Source organism: Entelurus aequoreus, linkage group LG22 (genome assembly GCF_033978785.1).
Source record: "Entelurus aequoreus isolate RoL-2023_Sb linkage group LG22, RoL_Eaeq_v1.1, whole genome shotgun sequence".
Classification (NCBI taxonomy): domain Eukaryota; kingdom Metazoa; phylum Chordata; class Actinopteri; order Syngnathiformes; family Syngnathidae; genus Entelurus; species Entelurus aequoreus.
In genome coordinates, this window is record NC_084752.1 from 30,773,184 (window position 1) to 30,796,410 (window position 23,227).

The window sequence follows — 23,227 nt, forward strand, 5'->3', positions numbered from 1 at the left end:
TGTACAGGATTGCTTATTACTTTTATTGGATAGTAGTCTGTTTATTTCAATTGTTATATATTTATTTATTTATTTATTATTATTTTTGATTGATTTATTTCTTTGTTACCTCTTGTGTCATTTATTTTTACCCCATATTTGTTCCCACTACCGCACCTTAAATTGGAGTCCTTAATCTCATTATATGCTAATATAATGACAATAAAGTCCATTCAATTCTATTCTATTCTATTGTACAGTATTCTTCAGTGTCCGAATTAAACAGTTGGGCAGATACGGCATCCAACATGCTCCGTCTCGTCGAAGTCGTCATTAATGTAGTCAGTGTTGCTGCTGCTCTATTCCCGTGTTCTACTGCGTGACTGATCGTCTTAAGTTTAAACTCTGCGTCGTAAGCGTGTCTCTTAATAGGAGCCATTTTGGGGTCTTTACATAAACAAACAAATGGAAATCAAAACGGCACGCCTCGCGCAGTCATATATCCCAGCATGCACCGCGCGCTTCTTCTTTTACGGGGGCGGCTGCTTACCGATGAAGAAGAACTTCTTCTTCTACGGGGGAAAAAGAAGTTGGCGGCTGCTTACCGTAGAAGAATACGCGCTTCTTCTTCTACGGGGGAAAAAGAAGTTGGCGGCTGTTTACAGTTGCGAGACCTAAACTTTATGAAAATGAAGTTTAGGTTTGTTGTGGCTCAATATTGGTCCATATATAAGGCACACCGCATTACAAGGCGCACTGTCAGCTTTTGACAAAATTGGAGGTTTTTAGGTGCGCCTTATAGTGCGGAAAATACGGTAACTTAGTTCTCCTGAGGTATTATCGTAATGAAAATGTCCTTGTCGCACAAAAAGAGAGAAGCACAAGCGGACTGAGAGTTAAAAATCCTTCCCCATAATCTTTTCAGTCTCATAGTGAGCGCTTAATACTGCGGCATGCTGAGATCTCATTATGTAAAATCAATTCCATTCAACAGCAAATCCTGTGCCAAGCTCTGCAGCGCCCAATCTTCTGCCAACTGTGAAACATATGAACCACTTCACTGTTTAGTATTACACGTTCATATAATGCATAATGTACACCTTCTGCAATGCCGACTCACTAATAAGGGACTTAGCTCATCTTACAAGCAATTAGGTCAATGTTTTGTTTCTTTTCTGCCCAGCTCCACTTTCTGCTGGCGGCGCCCCTTTGCTCTTGAGGCTGTGGTATGAGCCTATGTGGCAGGAAGGCGCTGACGTTGCTGAGCAGCGTGTTCGCCGTTTGCGGCCTGGGCTTGTTGGGCATCGCCGTGAGCACCGACTATTGGCTCTACCTGGAGGAAGGTGTCATCCTCCCACTCAACCAGAGCACCGAAATACGCATGTCCCTTCACTCGGGCCTATGGAGGGTTTGTTTCTTGGCGGGTAAGTTTATAGCAAGTCTGTACTGTACATGATTTAAATAAATACTGTATGTCAGCGGTGCCCACACTTTTTTAGCAGGTGCGCTACTTTTTAAATGACAAAGTCGAGGTGATCTACCTCATCTTCCTATATATGAATATATATATATACCCCAAAAGGGACAAGCGGTAGAAAATGGATGGATGGCATACATATACATATGTTTGCCATCCATATATACAGTATATGGATGGCATATACATATGCCATCCATACACATATATAAAAAAAAATATATATATATATATATATATATATATATATATATATATATATATATATATATATATATATATATATATATATATATATATATATATATATATATATATATATATATATATATATATATATATATATATATATGTGTGTGTGTTTATGTGTATGTATATATATATATATATATATATATATATATATATATATATATATATATATATATATATGTGTGTGTGTGTGTTTATGTGTATGTATATATATATATATATATATATATATATATATATATATATATATATATATATATATATATATATATATATATATATATATATAATATTATTTATTTATTTATTTATGAAACAGACATTTTTTGTTACCATGTTAAAGGCTTTTAATAAAAGTATAAGCATGTATAGAATTATAACAGGATGTTGCTGAATAGACGTTTTGCCTAATATTTTTTATTTATGTCAGTCCAAGGATGTGTCAACTTGACACACACACACACAGATACAAAATGGGTCTGCTCACTTAACAGACGCAATCCACTTCGCACACGTTTAGTAGATCAGCTTTGCGCAAACCTTTAATAAATCAGGCCCCTTTTATTATGTTCGTAGTGATTTATGATGCAGTGCAGGTCTACATCCATATTAATAGCGCTATTGTATTTGATCCTACTCGACTGCACATACTGTGGGAATGTTGTGGTCTTATTGCGATAATTATGTCCTTAACACACATGACAAAGCTTCTGTAGCATCTTACATTGAAAGGTTTTTTGTTTTTTACAGCAATGGAAGATTTATGTACAGAATCCTACTAAATTGTAGCCAGTAAATGATTCTGACCTTGACCTCTGCAGAATACAGATTGCTTATAATTAGCTAATATTTACTCATTAGATTATATTCAAATAAAATAATGCACAATTTGATTAGCATGTAAAAAACAGTAGATGTTTACAATTAATCTGATTTCCCACAAAGCTTTTCCTCTTTTAACAGAATTGTTGTTGCTATATTACTCACATACTCACATAAAAGGTGTGACTAGCACGCTTGGCTATTTGCTGTACCTTTGCCATGATGTGTCCTAATTGGCTTTTGCTGGCTTTGAGACAAGCACACTGCTCAAACTCCGATGTCGACACGCATTCGTCAGTGTTCCACAGATATCTCCTTGCTCACTATACACTTGACTTGTGTGACTGTCACTGTATTAAGTTTGGTCACAGGATGACAACATCCAAGCTGCTGAAGGCTGCTGCAAAGAGCTGCAGCTTGTTCTGTTACTTTCACACTCAAGGTGAAAAGCAATTCTTTCTTTATTTGTCACTGTTAACAACACTTTCCACTCACTCAGCATGTTTTGAAGACACCCTGTCTCACAGAACTGGAGTGAATGTTTACTTTTCACTGGTCTACTGGTTAAGTTCCTATTGGCGTGCCCAGCAATGACAGAATAATAAAACCAGTATGTCTCCTGTTGTTAGCAATCACCCAACTGCATCTTCTTGCAGGCGGATTTTACTCCAGCCACCCCCCATGATTTACCCTTCAGGCTTTTTTTAGTACTCCGCATCTCAACCCTCTTCGCCTAGCTGTATCCTGTATCTCTATTCAACCTCAGGAAGTGGAAAAAAACATGAATTGTGGCATTACAAAAGTTATCTTCTCCATATTTAATGCCTCACATTTACAAAGACACACTTACTGTATGACACACTCCCCCCCCCCCCCCTTATTTCCAATCCCTATTTAAGACAAGAAAACACGTCTTTCTCTATTTTGTATATTCTAAATCGTAAAAGATTGCTAGCAGGAGGTGGCTAACAATGTAGTTAATGAAAGTCTTGCATCGTGCTAATAAAGCCCTAAAAAACATCTAAAAAACCACCAACAATTCTCCATTTACATGCCGTGACCTGCATATTAACCAAGCTCTCGCAAATTTGTTATTGTAAAAACTAACACAGAGGAACTACTTTTAGTAACACAGCGCCCTGATCACGGAGGAACTACTGCAGCCCTTGACATATTCAGCCTTTGGGTTGGTAAAAGTTTCTGCTAGATTATAAATCATGCCTCTCACTTGGATAGTAGAAGTGGGAGAACCTCTAGTATTTACTGTACAACTTCTACTATAAGCTGAGAAGTTGACAACTAACTCAGATCCAAAGTTAGTGTTTGAATTTCCCCTCGGGGATTAATAAAGTATTTCTGATCCTGACATTGCAAGGAAGACATAACAATATGCTCGTTTGCTCCCACTTTCGTGGGGAGTGAGGATTAGGATGATCATCAAATAAATCCAGTGCTGAAAGATATAAACATCCCATCCGTCTGCATCCTAGTGATAGTGGACATTGTTTAAAAAGTGATTGTTTCATTATGTTTGTAGTTTGTATTTCCTGTTTAGCACTTTATCAATCAATCATTTACCGTTTATTTATATAGCCCTTTATCACAAGTGTCTCAAAGGGCTTCACAAGCTTAAAACAACATTCCCTGATCTAAACCCACATCCGAGCAAGGACAAATGCAAAAGAACCCAACTGGAGGAAGAGAAGAAACCTTGAGAAGGTTCGGCAGATGTAGGGACTCTCCTTCCAGAGTGATCGGCTGCAATGGATGTCGAGTGGGTATAATTATTGAATTGGTAAATTAATAGAAACTGTGGGAGTCCAGTCCATCTGAAATCCACCAGATAGCAATACTGCTACATGATTCTTAGTGTTTCACTATAGCTGGATCGGCCTAACACTCAGCTTCTAAAACGTGTACCTCATCTTCTGGATATTCAGGTTTCAAAAGATAAGGTTCTGGATCATCATTTGTCTTCAAGTAGTCATTATTGGCTCTCACAAAGTCTGCCATAATTAGTAGTTGTTGTTGAAGGAAATCAATGCGCCCAAAAATAATTGTTTTGGTAATGCTTAAAATGGCCAAAATACTGTAAATACTACATGTTATTATGAATGAGCCTGTTAGTACATTACATATATATTTACAGCATGCATATAAAATATTGACGGGGAGGTTTTTGGATGTTTTTTAGAGGGCTATATAGGTGGAATATATCGAATCCCCATTACCTGCGTTGTTATCCACCTCTTGCCAGTGTTTATCTACTATTTAGAATGGAGAGAAAAGAGAAAGACATATGTTATTGTCACACATAAGTATTGTGAAGGATAGGCAACATTTTTAAAATAGTGCAGTTCCCCTATAAAAGATTCCACCTCTCCTCTACTGTTGTTACTAATCCTAAATTAATTATGTTGTGTGCATTTTTCTTATACATTCATAATTCCACTGTTTTTGTTCCATCCTCATACTGTGCTGGCTCTAATGTGTTCACTACATGTATGTAAGCAGGTCACATGGGTGTGATTAGATAACAGATGCTTTACTGACAGACAGCAACCCCCCCCCCCCCCCCCCCAGGCCCCCGCCCCTATCGTGTTTTAAGGGCAATTGAGTGGCCTTATTGCATACTTAACTGCTGTAGAGCAGTGTTTGACCTACAAATAATCACTGGCCATTATCATTGGGCACAGTTAGTGTAGAACCATTAATAGGGCGGCCTTTTGTCTCATATTGATGTTGTTTTAAGTGGTGTTTACTTCCATTTCTTATGTCACCATGAGCTTTGCTGTTTTGTTACGGCAAAATAAATGGCAAATAAATAATAGGGCAAAATCCCACAACATTTTACAGAGGAATCTGTGGTAGAACTTGTTATGACTTGTCATACCAGGTCATATCACGTTTTGTGTTTGTTTTCTTAGTTTGGTGTTGATTTTCTGTTTGGCTTTTGTGTTCCACCCGGCTGGCTGGTTTGAACAGAATTGGTGACAAAGGGAAGCCCTGGCAGAGTCCAACCCTCACTGGAAACGGTTCAGACTTATTGCCGCTCTGACACCGATCATACAGGGAGCTTACTGCCACAATCAGACAGCCAGATACCCCATACTCTCTGCACACTCCCCACAGGACTTACCGAGGGACATGGTCAAATGCCTTCTCCAATTCCACAAAGCACATGCAGACTGGTTGGGCACACTCTCATGCACGCTCAAGGACCCTGCCAAGATTATAGAGCTGGTCATTAGTTCCACAACCGGTTTCCCTTTTTAAAGAGCGGAACTACCACCCCAGTCTACCAATCCAGAGGTACCGACTCCGATATCCATGCAATGTTGCAGAGTCTTGTTAACCAAGACAGACCCACAGCATCCAGAGCCTTAAGGAACTCCGGGCAAATCACATCCACCCCCGGGGCCAAGCCACCAGAGCTTTTTAACTACCTTGCCAAACCTCAGCTCGAGAAATAGGAGAGCCCACCACAGATGACGCCGGCACTACTTGCTCATAGGAAAACGTGTAGGTGGGATTGAGGAGTTCTTCTAAGTATTCCCTTCACCGATCTACAACATCCTGAGTCGAGATCAGCAGCACACCATCCCCACCATACACGGTGTTGGCAGTGCATTGCTTCCCCCTCCTGAGGCGGTGGATGGTGGTCTAGAATCACTTCGTAGCCATCCTGAAGTCGTTCTTCATGGCTTCCCCGAACTCTTCCCATGTCCGAGTTTTTGCCTCTGCGACCGTCAAAGCCGCGCGCCTTTGGCCTGTCAGTACTTTGGCGCTGCCTTCGGGGTCGCATTAGCCAAAAGGACCCGATTGGACTCTTTCTTCAACTTGACGGCATCCCGTGTCCACCAGCAGGTTCTGGAATTACCGCTACGACATGCACCAACCACCTTGCGGCCACAGCTCCGATTGGCCACCTCAACAATAGAGTCCACTCGGACTCAATCTCCACCGCCTACCTAGTGACATGTTCAAAGTTCTTCCGGAGGTGGGAATTGAAACTATTTGACGGTAGACTCAGTTAGACGTTCCCAGTGGACCCTCGCAATGCGTTTGGGCCTGCCAGGTCTGACCGGCATCCTACCCCATCATTGGACCCAACTCACCACCAGGTGGTGATCGGTAGAAAACTCCGCCCCTCTCTTCACCCAAATTTCTAAAACATGAGACATAGTTTGTATTTAGATTTATGCAAGTAAATATTCACATTACCTACACAAGCGCATCCTTCTGCATCTTGGGAACACAACCACCACAAACATTCAACCCGTTTGCAACAGAACCCAAATTATGTAAATGAAGGTCTGATCAAAGCGGTGATACAGGAATGTGTTTTATAGCAATGAAGCCCACAATCATAACGATGCCAACTCTCTGTTTACATATTTTTGTTTGGCAATGCAACGTCCTGCATTATATTGACTGACATTTTACTTGTCCTTAGTATAATTAAATATGTCCTTTTTTTTAGGAGTTTTGCGGGGTCTTGTGCGTCTATGATATCACAACTGTCAAGTGTGTCAATAATTCAGCTGTATGGTTTTACGACTGGGCTGCTGCAGTGACGACTTGCTGCTGGGTGGAACAATCCAGTGTGTCCACAGCTCCTTTCTGTCACGCCTCGGCGTCCATATTTGACAGTTTAGCTGTTTCTGCTTGGACATACACACAGATCATTGACTGTGGAACTCAAATGAAGGACAGCTTTCCGTTTGCAGTGTGCGAAAAGCACTTGCTGCGCAGTTCCAATCCCTCACGCTAGAGAGATCTACTTCTGCTTCTGCCAAAAACTCGTCACACATTTAATCTTAACCCACATAAAACTCTTGCAAATTCTAGCATTTTAGTGGAAATTACTGCAATATATTCAGTTAAGATCATAATGGTCCTCAGTCTAAATTATTGGAATAACAGCTTGATGTATGGTATTGTCTACTTTAACTTTATTTACTGTTTTTTATATCCTCAAATAATATTTAAAGCTGTTTTTTTGCCTCTCTTTTCAGGGGAAGAGAAAGGTCGGTGTTTTACCATTGAATATGTGATGCCCACTAAAGTCCAGATGACTTCTGAGTCTACTGTTAGTGTCCTGAGTAAGTAAGTCAGGTCTGTTCTGTAGTTCAGTACATTTACTTGTACAGGAAAGGACAGAGTAGGCTGTACTTCCTGAGGAGGCTGCGCTCCTTCAACATTTGCAAAAAACTCTTGTGGATGTACTACCAGTCTGTGGTTGCCAGTGTGCTGTTCTACATCGTAGTGTGCTGGGGGGGCAGTACATCTAAGAAGGACAGCTCCAGCCTGGCCCAGCTCTACGATCAGAATAAAACTGGACTCACTGGTGACGGTGGCAGAGAAGGGGACTGTGGAAAAACTAGTGAGAATCATGGATGATGCCAGTCACCCTCTGCATACTGTTATCAGTAGCCAAAGGAGCCTGTTCAGTGCTAGACTGCTTCGTCCCAAGTGCAGGACTAATAGACTCAAAAAGTATTTTGTCCCACACGCCATCAGACTGTACAACTCCTCTCTGGGGTGGAGGGGGGGTACTAGGATGACAGGGGTTGCAAAACAATAACATATACCCCCATTATTTACTTTTTACTTTTTAAATTATATCTCAATTCTGTACACTGCTGCTGTAATTTTAATTTTCCTGAGGGAACTCTCCTGAAGTAATCAATAAAGTACTATCCATCTATCTATTTAGTAGCAGGCTGGGCTGCACTTAAAGACCTTTGTAGTTCATGAGGAGCAAATTCTGTGTCTCGCATGGGCAAAGACCAATCTGGTCAAATTCCTTTGGCATGTAAAAAATTCAAAAGTACCCTTTCGTCCTATAGATTTAAAAAAAGGATTGGTTAATCCCCCGAGAATGAATGCAGCACATGTGCAAACAAACAAGCTGTAAGACTTCAGAGTGATGCTTTCAGGAGAACCACTCTATGTCCCTTATGTTCTTCACAGTTTAAAGCAGCAGGCTTTCTACAGTTTGTACATGATGACATCATAGCTACACTTGGCAACAGTGTAGATAGATAGATAGTACTTTATTGATTCCTTCAGGAGAGTTCCCTCAGGAAAATTGTAGCTGTTGCCAAATTAAAAAAAATCCCAACGCAGATAACAAAATCCAATAATTTTTTTTTTGTCAAGCTAAGTCCTTATGCCGGGTGTATACTGCACAGTAGAGGGTATCTCAAACTAAAGACAAATTCTGAGTCGTAGCTCAAAACTGGTGGTCAAATACATTCACAGTATGACAGACAGAGAGCCATAACAGTAATATATTATAATATATCATGAATATCATAATTTCTGGAATATAAAGCCGCTCCCACTAAATTTTAGAAGACAAAATTATTTTCCCATATATTAGCCGCAGATATAAACTGCAGATATTTACGTTGTGAAATTAGTTGTTTACACAGAAAGATTTTGGGAATTAATATTTACATACCATAAATAAATAATAAATGGGTTATACTTGTATAGCGCTTTTCTACCTTCAAGGTACTCAAAGCGCTTTGACAGTATTTCCACATTCACCCATTCACACACACATTCACACACTGATGGCGGGAGCTGCCATGCAAGGCGCTAACCAGCACGCATCATGGGCAAGGGTGAAGTGTCTTGCCCAAGGACACAACGGACGTGACTAGGATGGTAGAAGGTGGGGATTGAACCCCAGTAACCAGCAACCCTCCGATTGCTGGCACGGCCACTCTATCAACTTCGCCACGCCATACCTTAATTGTTTCCAAAGGGTGTCTGTAAAACGGCTGATAAAACAAAACAGAAGTCATCGTCATGGACCCACTAGCTGCGGAAGCCAGCTCTGCAATCAAAACAGACTCTCTAACTCCACGGTGACAACATGGTGAATTTACTGAGAAATTTGTGAAACAGAACAATACAAACAGAATGCCATTGTAATTTAATAACACTAACACAGACACTCGTGAACGTCTTAGCATATTAGCTAATGCTAACGACACTAGCTTCTTTATATTATGATAGCACGTACAAATATGGATGAAAACACTCCTACAGACATCACACATGGGACGGTTTAGTAAGTAAGAATTGTTTTAGTTAGATTTATAAAACTTACAAACGTTGCTTGGATGAATGAAGACTCTATATGAGTAGAAATGCTACGGACGTCTACTTGTAGAAAGGACAAAACAAATAATTAAACGTGATTAATTATAAACAACATCCAAAAGTTAATAATCTGATTTGTAAAAAAAAAATTTGTCAGCACAACTTTCAACACAACAGGACAGAAGAAGTCCATTTGGGGTGTTATGCAAGCAAGTAGTTACCTGTGAGTAATCATGATTAATCAAATTGCAAAAGTGAGAGTAATCTTGTTTTTTTAGAATTGTTTGACAGCACTGCTTTCAACATAACAGGACATAATAAGTATATCTTGGGGTTTATGCTATCGAATAATTAACTGCAATTAATCATGACTAATCAAAATGACAAAGTGTGCTTAATCTGATTTAAAAAATACTTGTTTGACAACACAGCTTTCAACGCAACAGGACAGACTAAGTGAGTCTCGGGTGTTATGCAAGCATGCACTTAATTGCGACTAATCATGACTAATCAAAATTCAAAAAGGTGATTAATCAGATTTAAAAAGTAATTGTGTGACAGCCTACTTTCAACACAACAAGACAGACAAAGTGAGTCCTGGGTGTTGAACGTTACAATTTCACACAGGTGCCACTCCACAGACAAAGTACAGGCTGCTGCCCAAATCTGAAAAAATAGGTTTGTTTTTTTTATAGATTATTTTCTTCTTTTGTTGCAGAGATGATTCGCTCAGCCACACCTTTCCCCCTGGTCAGCCTCTTCTTCATGTTCATTGGTTTTGTCCTCAGCAACATCGGCCACATTCGACCTCATCGCACCATCCTGGCTTTTGTTTCGGGAATATTCTTCATCCTGTCAGGTATTCTACTCACCTGGAGAGATCACATCTACAGTCAGGATTATTTGGTGTACATGCCTGAAGTGAAGTATCAAATATCACCTTTACTTAGTCAGCTGGGTTCCAGCTCCCCCGTGGCATTTGACTTTAACAGGGTAAGCGGTAGAAACTAGATGGGTAATGCCATGTCATGGTTTGTAACTCCCATGCCCAAAATTAAAGCAAAATATTGGGTTGCAATGAAAAAAATTGTCATTTTAACGCACAAGCCTTGCAATATTTGCAGAATCATGCAAGTGTTCTGCTTGAAACGCCGTGACACTCATCACTATTGATTTATATCAAGCACATGATGGATACGTACACACTTTATTGCTGAGCTCAATTTCAAATCATGGTTTGATTATGGAATGTTAAGTTAAGTTAAAGTACCAATGATTGTCACACACACACTAGGTGTGGTGAAATTTGTCCTCTGCATTTGACCCATCCCCTTGATCACCCCCTGGGAGGTGAGGGGAGCAGTGAGCAGCAGCGGTGGCCACGCCCGGGAATCATTTTTGGTGATTTAACCCCCAATTCCAACCCTTTTGCTGAGTGCCAAGCAGGGAGGTAATGGGTTTTTATAGTCTTTGGTATGACTCGGCCAGGGTACCGATCTCTAACCACTAGGCCACTGAGTAGGTGGCCTAGTGAGAATGTTTCCCTTCTAGTGCACGGACAACCTCCTTGGTTCATAAACCTTAAAGGGGTCATATGATAATGTGTTTCTACATTTAAAACACTTCCTTGTGGTCTACATAACATGTAATGGTGGTTCTTTGGTCAAAATGTTGCATAGATGATGTTTTACAGATCATCAAGTCGCTTTCTGACAGTCACTTCAGGATGCGCCGTTTTGTGGGCGGTCTTAATTACGTGGCTCACCTTTGACAGCGTCTCCTCGTCATCTTTGTTGTAGCGGTGTAGCATGCAAGGACGGGAGTGGAAGAAGTGTCAAAAGATGGAGCTAACTGTTTTAATGACATTCAGACTTTACTTCAATAAATAACTGAGCAGCATCTCCTCATCCGTGGCTCACTGCAACAATGTGTCCCATGAAAAACCGTCCAACCGGAACTCTCTAATAACTAAAGTTCCGTGGGTGAATAATGTAAACCGACTACACAGGTGTTTTTCAGCGCTTCCATAGTGAGATATGCCTGCTCAGTGGCCTAGTGGTTAGAGTGTCCGCCCTGAGATCGGTAGGTCGTGAGTTCAAACCCCGGCCGAGTCATACCAAAGACTATAAAAATGGGAGCCATTACCTCTCTGCTTGGCACTCAGCATCAAGGGTTGGAATTGGGGGTTAAATCACCAAAATGATTCCCAAGCGTGGCCACCGCTGCTGCTCCCAGAGGGTGGAACAAGGGGATGGGTCAAATGCAGAGGGTAATTTCGCCACACCTAGTGTGTGTGTGACAATCATTGGGACTTTAACTTTAACTTTATATAAGTTAGAACTTCACTCTATATTAGAAATGGCAACAGCAGAAGATAGAGACAAAGAAGAAGCTTATCAACTACGGTGTAAGCAAGGACTACAGTGGTGGACTTGCGCACATTTTCAGGACTTATGCTGATCTCCAATACACATCAGCAGATATCAGAAGGTAAGAAAAGTTGGTTTTGCATAATATTGTGAAACAAAACGCCAGATAATATGTCTGCTAATGGGTGCCATTTTGCGGTCCTTATACACACACCATAATAATACTAGTATCTCTGACTACGGTAGCCGCAAGGGGCCGACAATCCATCAAGTGGATCGGCTTCAAAGTCGTACTAGAACATTTTGACAGATTTTTGAGTGCCGTGAATGCTCAGTCTTTCACAAGAAAGGATGGGGCGAGGTATACCACTTTGTCCACAACTGCGTGAGCAAATAGTCAAACAGTTTAAGAACAACGTTTCACAAAGTGCAATTGCAAGAAATTTAGGGATTTCAACAACTACGGTCCATAATATCATCAAAAGGTTCAGAGAATCTGGAGAAATCACTCCACGTAAACGGCATGGCCGGAAACCAACATTGAATGACCGTGACCTTCGATCCCTCAGACGGCACTGTATCAAAAACCGACATCAATCTCTAAAGGATATCACCACATGGGCTCAGGAACACTTCAGAAAACCACTGTCACTAAATACAGTTCGTCGCTACATCTGTAAGTGCAAGTTAAAGCTCTACTATGCAAAGCGAAAGCCATTTATCAACAACATCCAGAAACGCCGCCGGCTTCTCTGGGCCCGAGCTCATCTAAGATGAACTCATGCAAAGTGGAAAAGTGTTCTGTGGTCTGACGAGTCCACATTTCAAATTGTTTTTGGAAATATTCGACATCGTGTCATCCGGACCAAAGGGGAAGCGAACCATCCAGACTGTTATCGACGCAAAGTTGAAAAGCCAGCATCTGTGGTGGTATAGGGGTGCATTAGTGCCCAAGGCATGGGTAACTTCCACATCTGTGAAGGCACCATTAATGCTGAAAGGTACATACAGGTTTTGGAACAACATATGCTGCCATCTAAGCGCCGTCTTTTTCATGGACGCCCCTGCTTATTTCAGCAAGACAATGACAAGCCACTGGCGACTTGTCCAGGGTGTACGCCGCCTTCTGCCCGATTGTAGCTGAGATAGGCTCAAGCGCCCCCCGCGACCCCGAAGGGAATAAGCGGTAGAAAATGTGGGCTCTGTACCGAGGATGTCGTTGTGGCTTGTACAGCCCTTTGAGACACTTGTGATTTAGGGCTATATAAATAAACATTGATTGATTGAAAATGGATGGATGGATGGAATGACAAGCCACATTCAGCACGTGTTACAACAGCGTGGCTTCGTAAAAAAAGAGTGCGGGTACTTTCCTGGACCCCCATCAGTCCAGACCTGTCTCCCGTCGAAAATGTGTGGCGCATTATGAAGCGTAAAATACGACAGCGGAGACCCCGGACTGTTGAACGACTGAAGCTCTACATAAAACAAAAATGGGAAAGAATTCCACTTTCAAAGCTTCAACAATTAGTTTCCTCAGTTCCCAATCGTTTATTGAGTGTTGTTAAAAGAAAAGGTGATGTCACACTGTGGTGAACATGCCCTTTCCCAACTACTTTGGCACGTGTTGCAGCCATGAAATTCTAAGTAAATTATTTGCAAAAAAAAAAAAAATGTATGAGTTTGAACATCAAATATCTTGTCTTTGTAGAGCATTCAATTGAATATGGGTTGAAAATGATTTGCAAATCATTGTATTCCATTTATATTTACATCTAACACAATTTCCCAACTCATATGGAAACGGGGTTTGTAGAAAAAAAATCATAATATGACCCCTTATTGGTGTTAGTGAGACTAATTTGTTGCTTGTGTGCTGCCTGCAGGTCTCTCTCTGGTCGTCGGTCTCGTCTTGTACATCTCCAACATCAATGATGAAATGTTAAACAGGACCAAAAGCAACGAGGCCTACTTCAGCTACAAGTACGGCTGGTCCTTTGCCTTCGCTGCCATCTCCTTCCTCCTCACTGAGGTAAACGTGAGCGTAAAAATGACATCAAAACTAACTGACGTGAATGAAAGTATAGTGGTACCTCAACTTACAGGCTTATCAATTGGTTCTGTGATGGAGCTCTATTGAGGTTCATTTGTGTCTTTATTACAAAGCTTGTTTTGACACTGAATTTATGTAACTTACTTTTTTGCACTTTAATTTTATGAACTGAATTTGCTGTCATCATTGAAAAAACATTTGTAAGCAAAATATGTGTGTTTTAAAACTCCTTGTATAAAAATTCAGGGTGTACAAATTCATCGTAAAGAAATTCAGTGTATAAAAATGTGTGTTGAAAATTTTGCTGCTTCAAAAAGCAGGACTCACTTCCGATAAATTAAAACTGAAGCAATCAATCCTGTCTCAAAACCAGCCTTTGAGGTGTCACGTTTGAAGTCATTTATCACGGGTCTTACAGAAGAGAATAAAAAAGGCAGCTACTTTGCTACCTGGCATAATACAACATAATTAATATTTCAATGCAGGCCGCTGGATATTTTCAAACTATAGAAATGATTATTTTGGCTAGAATCGCCACTTTTGAGTGACATGTGTTACTACAGTAACCATAGGAAGATCTGCTTCATGCAGACGAGGCACGGGACAGAGTGGGCGGGACTTGTTTACACAGCAGAGGCAGATTTCTACAACAAAGTTGCGCAGAAAAGTGATATTACATCAAATATGTGGATGTTTTTTACCCTTTGCCTTCATGTTTTGCCGTGTTTGTTGCATCTTTGTTGCTCTTGCTGGATTATAAAGGTGTCGATCAAGAGGTGGTCTGCAGTAGATGAGAACAAACGTTCATATGGTCTCAATATTCAGTGTTTTATTGTTCATAGTTAATATTGTAAATCACACATTCTGTTTTTTGCATGTACATTCAGTCTTATTCAGTAAAAAGCTGAAAATGTCATTCCGTTTTTGAAATGGTCTGTGATAACGTTTCTGGTATCAATTATTATTGTGTGAGTGTTTGTACCATTGTGTGATTGTCAATACGTGGACTATGGCGGCGCAAATTACTGCGCGGATTGCTTTCCCAGGATGCAAAACAACTAGACTGGACTTGGCTTACATCTTTTATTGTTTACACTAACAAAAGAAACAAAAGGCGCGCACAAGGCGGAAGTACAAACTTGGCTAAGAAACAAAACTAGCACTTGGGCAAAAACTATGGACGTGAAACAAATAAACACTTACTGTGACATGAGCAGAACAAAATCTTACGTGGCATGGCAAGAAGCATAAACGATGGAATAAGCAGGGCATGAAAATGACAGAGGTAAACAGAGTTAATGTCACCAGGCTGACTTCCTGACAACTGCAAGCCTAAATACTGGTGACATGATTAGTGCAAACAGGTGCGTGACTCAAAATGTGAAACAGGTGAAACTAATGGTTGCTTTGGTGACAAAACAAGGGAGTGAAAAAGCAGGAACTAAGTGACCAAAACCAAACAGGACATGACTAAAACAAAACATGATCCCACAGACATGACAGTGATCAGCTTTTATCTTTTTTTACGGAATCTTTTCACTAATCCACGGCAAACCTCCACTGTTTAAAGTATTCATAAAAAGGGACCGTGTTGTGGTGCATAACCTGCATCATTGTAAGACCCGTGTCACATGACTTTAAACTTGACACTTCATTGGCTGGTTCTGAGACAGAACCGATTTCTTTCATCTTAATTTACCGGAAGTGGTAAATGTTTTCTTTTGAGTAATATTGAAATTTAGCAAAGCTGTTTATCTATTTTATGAAGGAATGTAGTTAATCATAGAACTTATTAAAAAAGTATTGATTTTGAATCAAGAATCAATTCTGAATCAAATCATTACCCTCATGATTGCCCAATGATTCACAGCCCTAATATAAACACTACAATAGAATGTACTACAACAAGTACAGTAGTTTTATGAAATAATCTACAGCATTTACCTTGAAGAGTGGACTTCTACTGTGTCTCCTTCCAGCTGCTTCTCCTTCAAACACACCATCAGCAGCCTTTTCATAGTTTCCCAGATATCATCCACTTTTTCTCAGCACTGTCCTTCATTCTCACTTTCTCCCTTCCCATGGTTGTCGTGATGTCAATCTCTAGCAATAAGCTAATGCTAGCGAGTAAGAGTGGATGTTTCCGGCGGATCTTGTGAAGTTTGCTGTGACGTTTGCTACACCAACTGATGTCAAAGGAATATTTTTGCTTTCAACTTAAAGCATGACTATTAGCCAAGAGACAGATCTCATCTCAAAACACTCCCTAAGTTGAGACCACAGTTCTGCTGTAACGTTACGGTGTGGAAATAAAGACTATTTATTATTATTTACTGTACAGGCAGTCTTTTAACAGTCCTAACTCTCGTATACTTTAAGTGTAAAAATAAGTTCACACAACTTCTTAAAGTTGTAAAAAAGCCACAAAAAGCTGAAGATTAATTTTTGTTCCACTGAAGAAGCACTTTTTGCACACATATTTTGGTCAAATTGCAACACCTATTTCATTACCTGTACCATAACTCTTAATGACCTCCTTGCCACACCCGCTGGATTAAAGATGTTCTGTATTTCCTCAAACTGGAGAAGATTAGGTGGACATGGAATGCTTGTTTCTGCAAAGTTTCAAGAACTGTGGGGTGCCTTTCCGAGATATGAAAAACGTATCTCCAAATTAACCCCGATTGAATCACAATTTAAATATGGGTGGTTGATGAGCCTTTTCTGGGCTTGTGGATTGCTATGTCTATCTAAGGCCATATTCAGGAATGCAGCTGTCTGTGGTTATATGTTATCTGTCTGTGGTTTCTTACTGTATTTATTAATATTATTTTTATATTATGTATTTTTTAAACACAGCATTTGATGTTTGCTAGACTTCATGTTATTTAAATGTGTATAAAATTGAAATAGAAATGTTTAAAAATGTATATATTAATTACAGTAAATAAAACAAAGCAATACTACTATGTATATTTATAAAAAGTAATTCAGATAATCTTTCTGTTCTATTGTTGCCATCAGATTTTTGGTTATTTGTCGCCTCGAGAGTGTAATGTAATCACAGTGCACCCCAGTGGACAACCTGCTGAACAACAATCAGAATCAGAAGTAAATTATTAATCCCCGAGGGGAAATTGAGATTTTCAGCACAATCCCATTCAAGATTAGACAAACATTACAGGGAGACAGAAAAAAGATCGCTGACGGCGCCCATTACAAAAAAAAAGGGGGTAAAAAAAATATTCAGTCAAAGGCTGGACTCCAGGGAGGGGGTCCAGACTGAGGCCAAGGGAAAAAACCCTCATAGCCATAGCACACATAAACAAGTTACATAGAATCAACAAAACTTGCAACAGAAGGGAGGGAGTGGGAGCTACGGAGGCCGGCTGCTGCTGTATAAGCGCTAGTCAGCCGTCCATCGCCCCTAAGGGGTCCTTCACACCTGATAGCAGTGTTTGAAAAACGTGCATTGGTTCAACTCTGTGCACGTTCTAATTGTATTAATTCTGTTATAAACACATATTGTTGTATTTCACTTCCTGGTCAGCTGCCTTTGCTAATATTCCGACTACTATTCCAGACGGCCGGCGTGATGTCGGTGTACCTGTTCATGAAGCGCTACACGGCAGAGGAAATGTATCGGCCCCACCAAGGCTTCTACCGGCCTCGACTCAGCAACTGCTCCGACTACTCGGGCCAGTTCCTCCACCCGGACGCCTGGGCTGGGCGTGGCCGCAGCCCCTCCTCCATCTCCTCCGAGGCGTCCCTCCAGATGAACTCGTCCAACTACCCCGCCCTCCTCAAGTGTCCCGAGTACGAGCAGATGTCGTCGTCGCCGTGCTGAAACACAGGATGAAAAGGTGGTTTAGACATTGGCAAGTCGCTACTTCCACAATAGTAGAAATAAAGAACTACTGTAGTCTTGAGTTAAGAGTAGGGATAGTCTTGCTAGTTCCACTTGATACAAACACGTGTCCTAGGCACAGGTGCGTAGCGCCACATTCTAGGCCCCATACACAAGACTCCTGAACCCTAAACCCAAACATTGCCCCCCCCCCCCCCCCCCCCCACACACACACACACACACACACTTGGGACCTGATCTACTAAAGGGTGCAAACTTGATAGCACACGTAAAGTTGATCTACAAAACGCGTCTGTTAAAGGCCACTTTTTTACATTTTGCCTATCGTTCACAATCATTATGAGAGACAAAATGCATCCAAAAAAAAAAATCCATCTTGTAAATATACGTAAATAAAAGTCTGCTTATAACGGAGTCAATGGGAGGTCCTCTATTCCGCCCATAAATCCCTCTAAAAAAGCGGCAACAATACCCCATTTACCTTTGTGTCTTGAATATTGATCAAGTATTAGCGATATCGTTATTATATGCTATGTTGACATCATCGGCTGGTGAGCTGCTTTCTCGCCTCGGAGCTAGTGAAAGTTTATTCTACAAACCCCAAAACAGAATACAATGATTTGCAGATACTTTTCAACTTATATTCAATTGAATAGACTGCAAAGACAAGATATTTAACGTTCAAACTGGAAAACGTTGTTATTTTTTGCAAATATTAGCTCATTTGGAATTGAATGCCTGCAATGTGTTTCAAAAAAGTTGGCACAAGTGGCAAAAAAGACTGACAAAGTTAAAGAATGCTCATCAAACACTTATTTGGAACATCCTACAAGTGAACAGGCTAATTGGGAACAGGTGGGTGCCATGATTGGATATAAAAGTAGCTTCCATGAAATGCTCAGTCATTCACAAACAAGGATGAGGCGAGGGTCACCACTTTGTGAACAAATGTGTGAGCAAATTGTCGAACAGTTTAAGAACAATATTTCTCAACGAGCTATTGCAAGGAATTTAGGGATTTCACCATCTACGGTCCGTAATATCATCAAAGGGTTCAGAGAATCTGGAGAAATCACTGCACGTAACATTGAATGCCTGTGACCTTCGATCCCTCAAAAAACGACATCAGTGTGTAAAGGATATCACCACATGGGCTCAGGGACACTTCAGAAAACCACTGTCAGTAACTATAGTTCGCCGCTACATCTGTAAGTGCAAGTTAAAATTCTACTATGCAAAGCGAAAGCCATTTATCAACAACACCCAGAAACCCCGCCAGCTTCCGAGCTCATCTAAGATGGACTGATGCAAAGTGGAAAAGTGTTCTGTGGTCTGTTTTTATTTGCGAATTACACAACGTGCCAACTTCACTGGTTTTGGGTTTTGTAGATCATAAATAATGCCTCTCACCTGGACAGTAGAAGGATGAGGACATAATCTGACGAGTTGGTAAACTTTGACAGCCAATTTAGACCCAGTAATGGCGAGAAAGACACAAAAAGACGCGAGGGACCACCAGCATATTTTCTTAAAGATTATGAGGTATTCTTCATTCTAATGACAGCAGACATTGTACAGTAAGTGATATTGTATTATGTTTGTTGGCTCTGCAGTGAGCAGTAATCAGTGATGTTATCGAAGGAAAAAGCAAATGTGATGCGTTTTTGAAATTAATGCGCCGCCAAATGCTTAAAATGAGCAAAATAGGTCAATATTAAATATTATTATGAATGTACCTGTTACTACATTACATATATACTTACATCATGTATATAAAACATTGATTGAGGTGTTTGGATGTTTTTTTAAGAGCAGTTTATAGGCTGAATAGAGACATTCCCATTGGCTCCATTGTCAGCTGACTTTTGAAGGCATTTAGAATGTATAAAAACATATGTGTATTTGTCTTACACAAGGAGTGTGAATGATACACACAATTCAAAAAAGAAGTGCAGCAAAATAAAGAGTGCATCCATTTAGCATCCTCTTCATAAATATGCAAAATTAATACTGATCGTCAAAAACACTCACAATACTGGGAGGAGACGATGCAAAACTAATCATTTAGCACACGCAGTGTGATTTATAACCACTCATCACTGTTTTGCCAGCACTATTTTGCTTTTTATTTAGCACGTCTGAAAAGGACGTGCTAACTGACACAATTGCACACACAGCTGTGAAAAAGGAGGTGCTCGTGCTGCAAAAACAGACGATGGACAGATGAATCCTCCGTTCTAGGTGTGTGCCTCAACATGTGTCAGAAATATAAAATATTACACATATTGTCTATTCAGCAACATCCTTTTATCATTTTACACTGCATTCAATTGATGCGTTTTGGTGTCCTTTAGTATTTTTTTATGGCATTCCTTTCCTCACATGGAATAAATATATATATATATATATATATATATATATATATATATATATATATATATATATATATATATATATATATATATATATATATATATATATATATATATATATATATCTTCTATACGAAAACAACTTAAAGTATGCATGTTTTTGCATATGAAAGGAAAGAAAATGGTTTCAATGTAGATGCAGTGCAGGACTGCTTCTAAAATGCCCATAAAATGTGGTAGATGTCTCCTGCTTGTTTGAAAACATAGCATAAGGCCACATTCATGATAACATGAATGTGCAGTAAGTGAGTATCTCCCTGGTGACGCCCCGTATAGCACGTGCAGCAAAATCCTTATTTAAATAATGCGATCTGCACCACTTTTGGCACACGCAGTCTTAGTAGATCACACACAACACACCCACTAATAGTACACACAATTTTATAAATGACCCACCTGGTATTTGGATCTTGCAAAGTGCATGTAAACATACAAAGAGTCTTATTTACTAACAAACATAGCATTGAACGGATTTTGTTTAAACCAGCTTGGTTTAAACATGTGTTTTTGACTTTTTAAAGATAGAATTAACATATCTATAACATAAATAGATATGTTATGTAAACTCATTCAAATCAAACAATTCCTGCCTGTTTTCTCGCTCATTCTGGCTTACTGTAAAAAAAAATATTTTTGTCTACTGTATCAAAATCAATGTCATGAATTATTGACCTATTCAAGGCCGTAATTACCCAACCTCAAATACTCTGCTACCTATTTAGAGAAATACTGTATATTTTGCATTTTCCCATTGTACAAAACAGTTTGGACAAAATTACATAAATAAACATTGTAATATTTAAAAAAATATGTTATATGTTTATTCGATCCTAAGTGTGTATAGTCCATCTTAAGCTTGTACAAGGTTAATGAACACATTCTTGTGAATTCAGGCTGACTCATTTTAAGTTTGTGTTCCCACAGATGAAAAGAAAAAAATATATACACACATATATACTGTATATATATATATATATATATATATATATATATATATATATATATATATATATATATATATATATATATATATATATATATATATATATATATATATACATACATACATACATACATATAATGCCAACAAATTCAATATAAAGAGGCCGATATATGATTTTAAACAATCATGCCACCATCATATAGGTGAATTATTGTTCACCTAATATGATGTAGAGATCAGTGAATATTAATAGGATGAATTAATAGAATTATCATCAGTGCGTAATAGGAATAATACCAATATATTCATATGTTCAACATGTCGTGGGGGTAAAGTCTCCCCTTGTCTTTAAAAATTTCTGACACCTGTGTTTCTAACTTTAATTGAGGGTCTTTGAACGCACCACAGTTATCTGCAAATAGATGCAAAAGTGAAACTTGTACATAACTTTCTCCTATGCTGCCACACATAGATGTGTTATAGTTTTTTAACCTTTTTCTGTCCCCTTTCCTTGTTGTTGCTTGTGTGAATGCTTAAGGTCGGTAACTTCATATTTAGAAGTGAGAACGTTTTCAGTTTTATTGCTGAAGGCTTGTTTTCTCTTCCAGAAACTTCCACTTATGTCAAAGGAAGACGTGGCGAAGGGGCCACCTTTATCACGACCACCTCCCACAGCAAATTTGGGGGGAGTGTTTTACCGTCTTCACGAAGACAAAGTGTGGAGAAAATGAATATAAGTGAGTCAAAAATACAATTATGGCAAAATGTACATTTGGCTTCTAATGGAAAGTACATGTGATTGTATTGTATAGAAGGAAATACTGCTAGACGAGATTGTAGTGATTACCGTAACTCAAAGTCTATTTATGGATAGATATTTTTGTAATTGATGCCCTTATTATTGTTGGCCATAATATTGAATATCAACATTTCATGCAGCATTAATAAGTAAACATATCACACAATCATTTTATCTTAGTTCACTTTAATAATAAATAGTGTTAATATTTCATTGTAATTTAGTCGCATGATGTGGACGCATACGCTATGAAACATGTCATTACTTTTTTAGTTCTGTAAGCCGGTTTATTTAGCATTTGTCTAAAAATATTCAATACTTATTATACCATACATGCATTACTCTCAACCACTGTATTATAGATGAATCATGTTCACAGCATGTAAATAGAAAGTCATTGTGTGTACTGTATATACTTGTACTTTGACCTATGTTTTGTTGTTGAATAGAATAATAAGTACATGTTAGCTCGGCATCACACTGAGAATGTGAGCTTTTGCAATACATGGACGTGTAAAGTACTCAGAAGGTCGTCACAATCCAAATGTACAGTAGAAATATTAACGGTGTATTTTTACAATGCAGTTTCCTGATGTTCAATGTAAATGTACTCGGTGAAATAAAGTCCAATGGGGTTTGCTAAAAGATTCGTATTTTGTTTTTAATAATTCATTTTAAAATATCAGTACCATTTTTTTTAATGCACTGTCGCCCTCTGCTGGCCAGACAGCGCATACAAAAAAACCTTGCAAATTTCACCTTGTACTTTGTGCACTTTTTCTAGGGACTAACTCAGGGGTCGGCAACCCAAAATGTTGAAAGAGCCATGTTGGACCAAAATACACAAAAATAATTTGTCTGGAGCCTCAAAAAAATAAAAGTCTTGTATAAGTGTTTTAATAAAGACAACACATGACGTAAGTGTCTATATTTGTTATATTAGCCTACTAGCAAAATAAGTGTTATAATGAAGACAACACATGATGTGTCTATATTAGTTATATTAGCCTACTATCAAAATGACTTTAAAAAGTGTTATAATGAAGACAACACATAATGTAAGTGTCTATAATAGCTATATTAGGCTACTATCAAAATGCCTTTAAAAGCCTAA

At 39.1% G+C, this 23,227-nt stretch overlaps 1 protein-coding gene across 2 annotated transcripts in view; it reads left to right on the forward strand.

Moving 5' to 3' along the window:
- LOC133639510 (voltage-dependent calcium channel gamma-5 subunit) overlaps positions 1 to 22,743 on the forward strand; it is a 54,083-nt gene extending 31,340 nt beyond the window's left edge. Inside the window, exons 2-7 of one of the 2 annotated variants that reach the window (XM_062032860.1) lie at positions 1,163 to 1,403; positions 7,549 to 7,635; positions 10,368 to 10,508; positions 13,905 to 14,050; positions 17,655 to 17,934; positions 21,923 to 22,743. In XM_062032860.1, the coding sequence (XP_061888844.1) occupies positions 1,208 to 1,403; positions 7,549 to 7,635; positions 10,368 to 10,508; positions 13,905 to 14,050; positions 17,655 to 17,918 (834 nt within the window). In that variant the 5' untranslated portion in view covers positions 1,163 to 1,207 and the 3' untranslated portion in view covers positions 17,919 to 17,934; positions 21,923 to 22,743. The remainder of the gene's footprint in view (positions 1 to 1,162; positions 1,404 to 7,548; positions 7,636 to 10,367; positions 10,509 to 13,904; positions 14,051 to 17,654; positions 17,935 to 21,922) is intronic. The other variant, XM_062032861.1, reaches the window with a different exon arrangement.
- Positions 22,744 to 23,227: the final 484 nt, after the last annotated feature.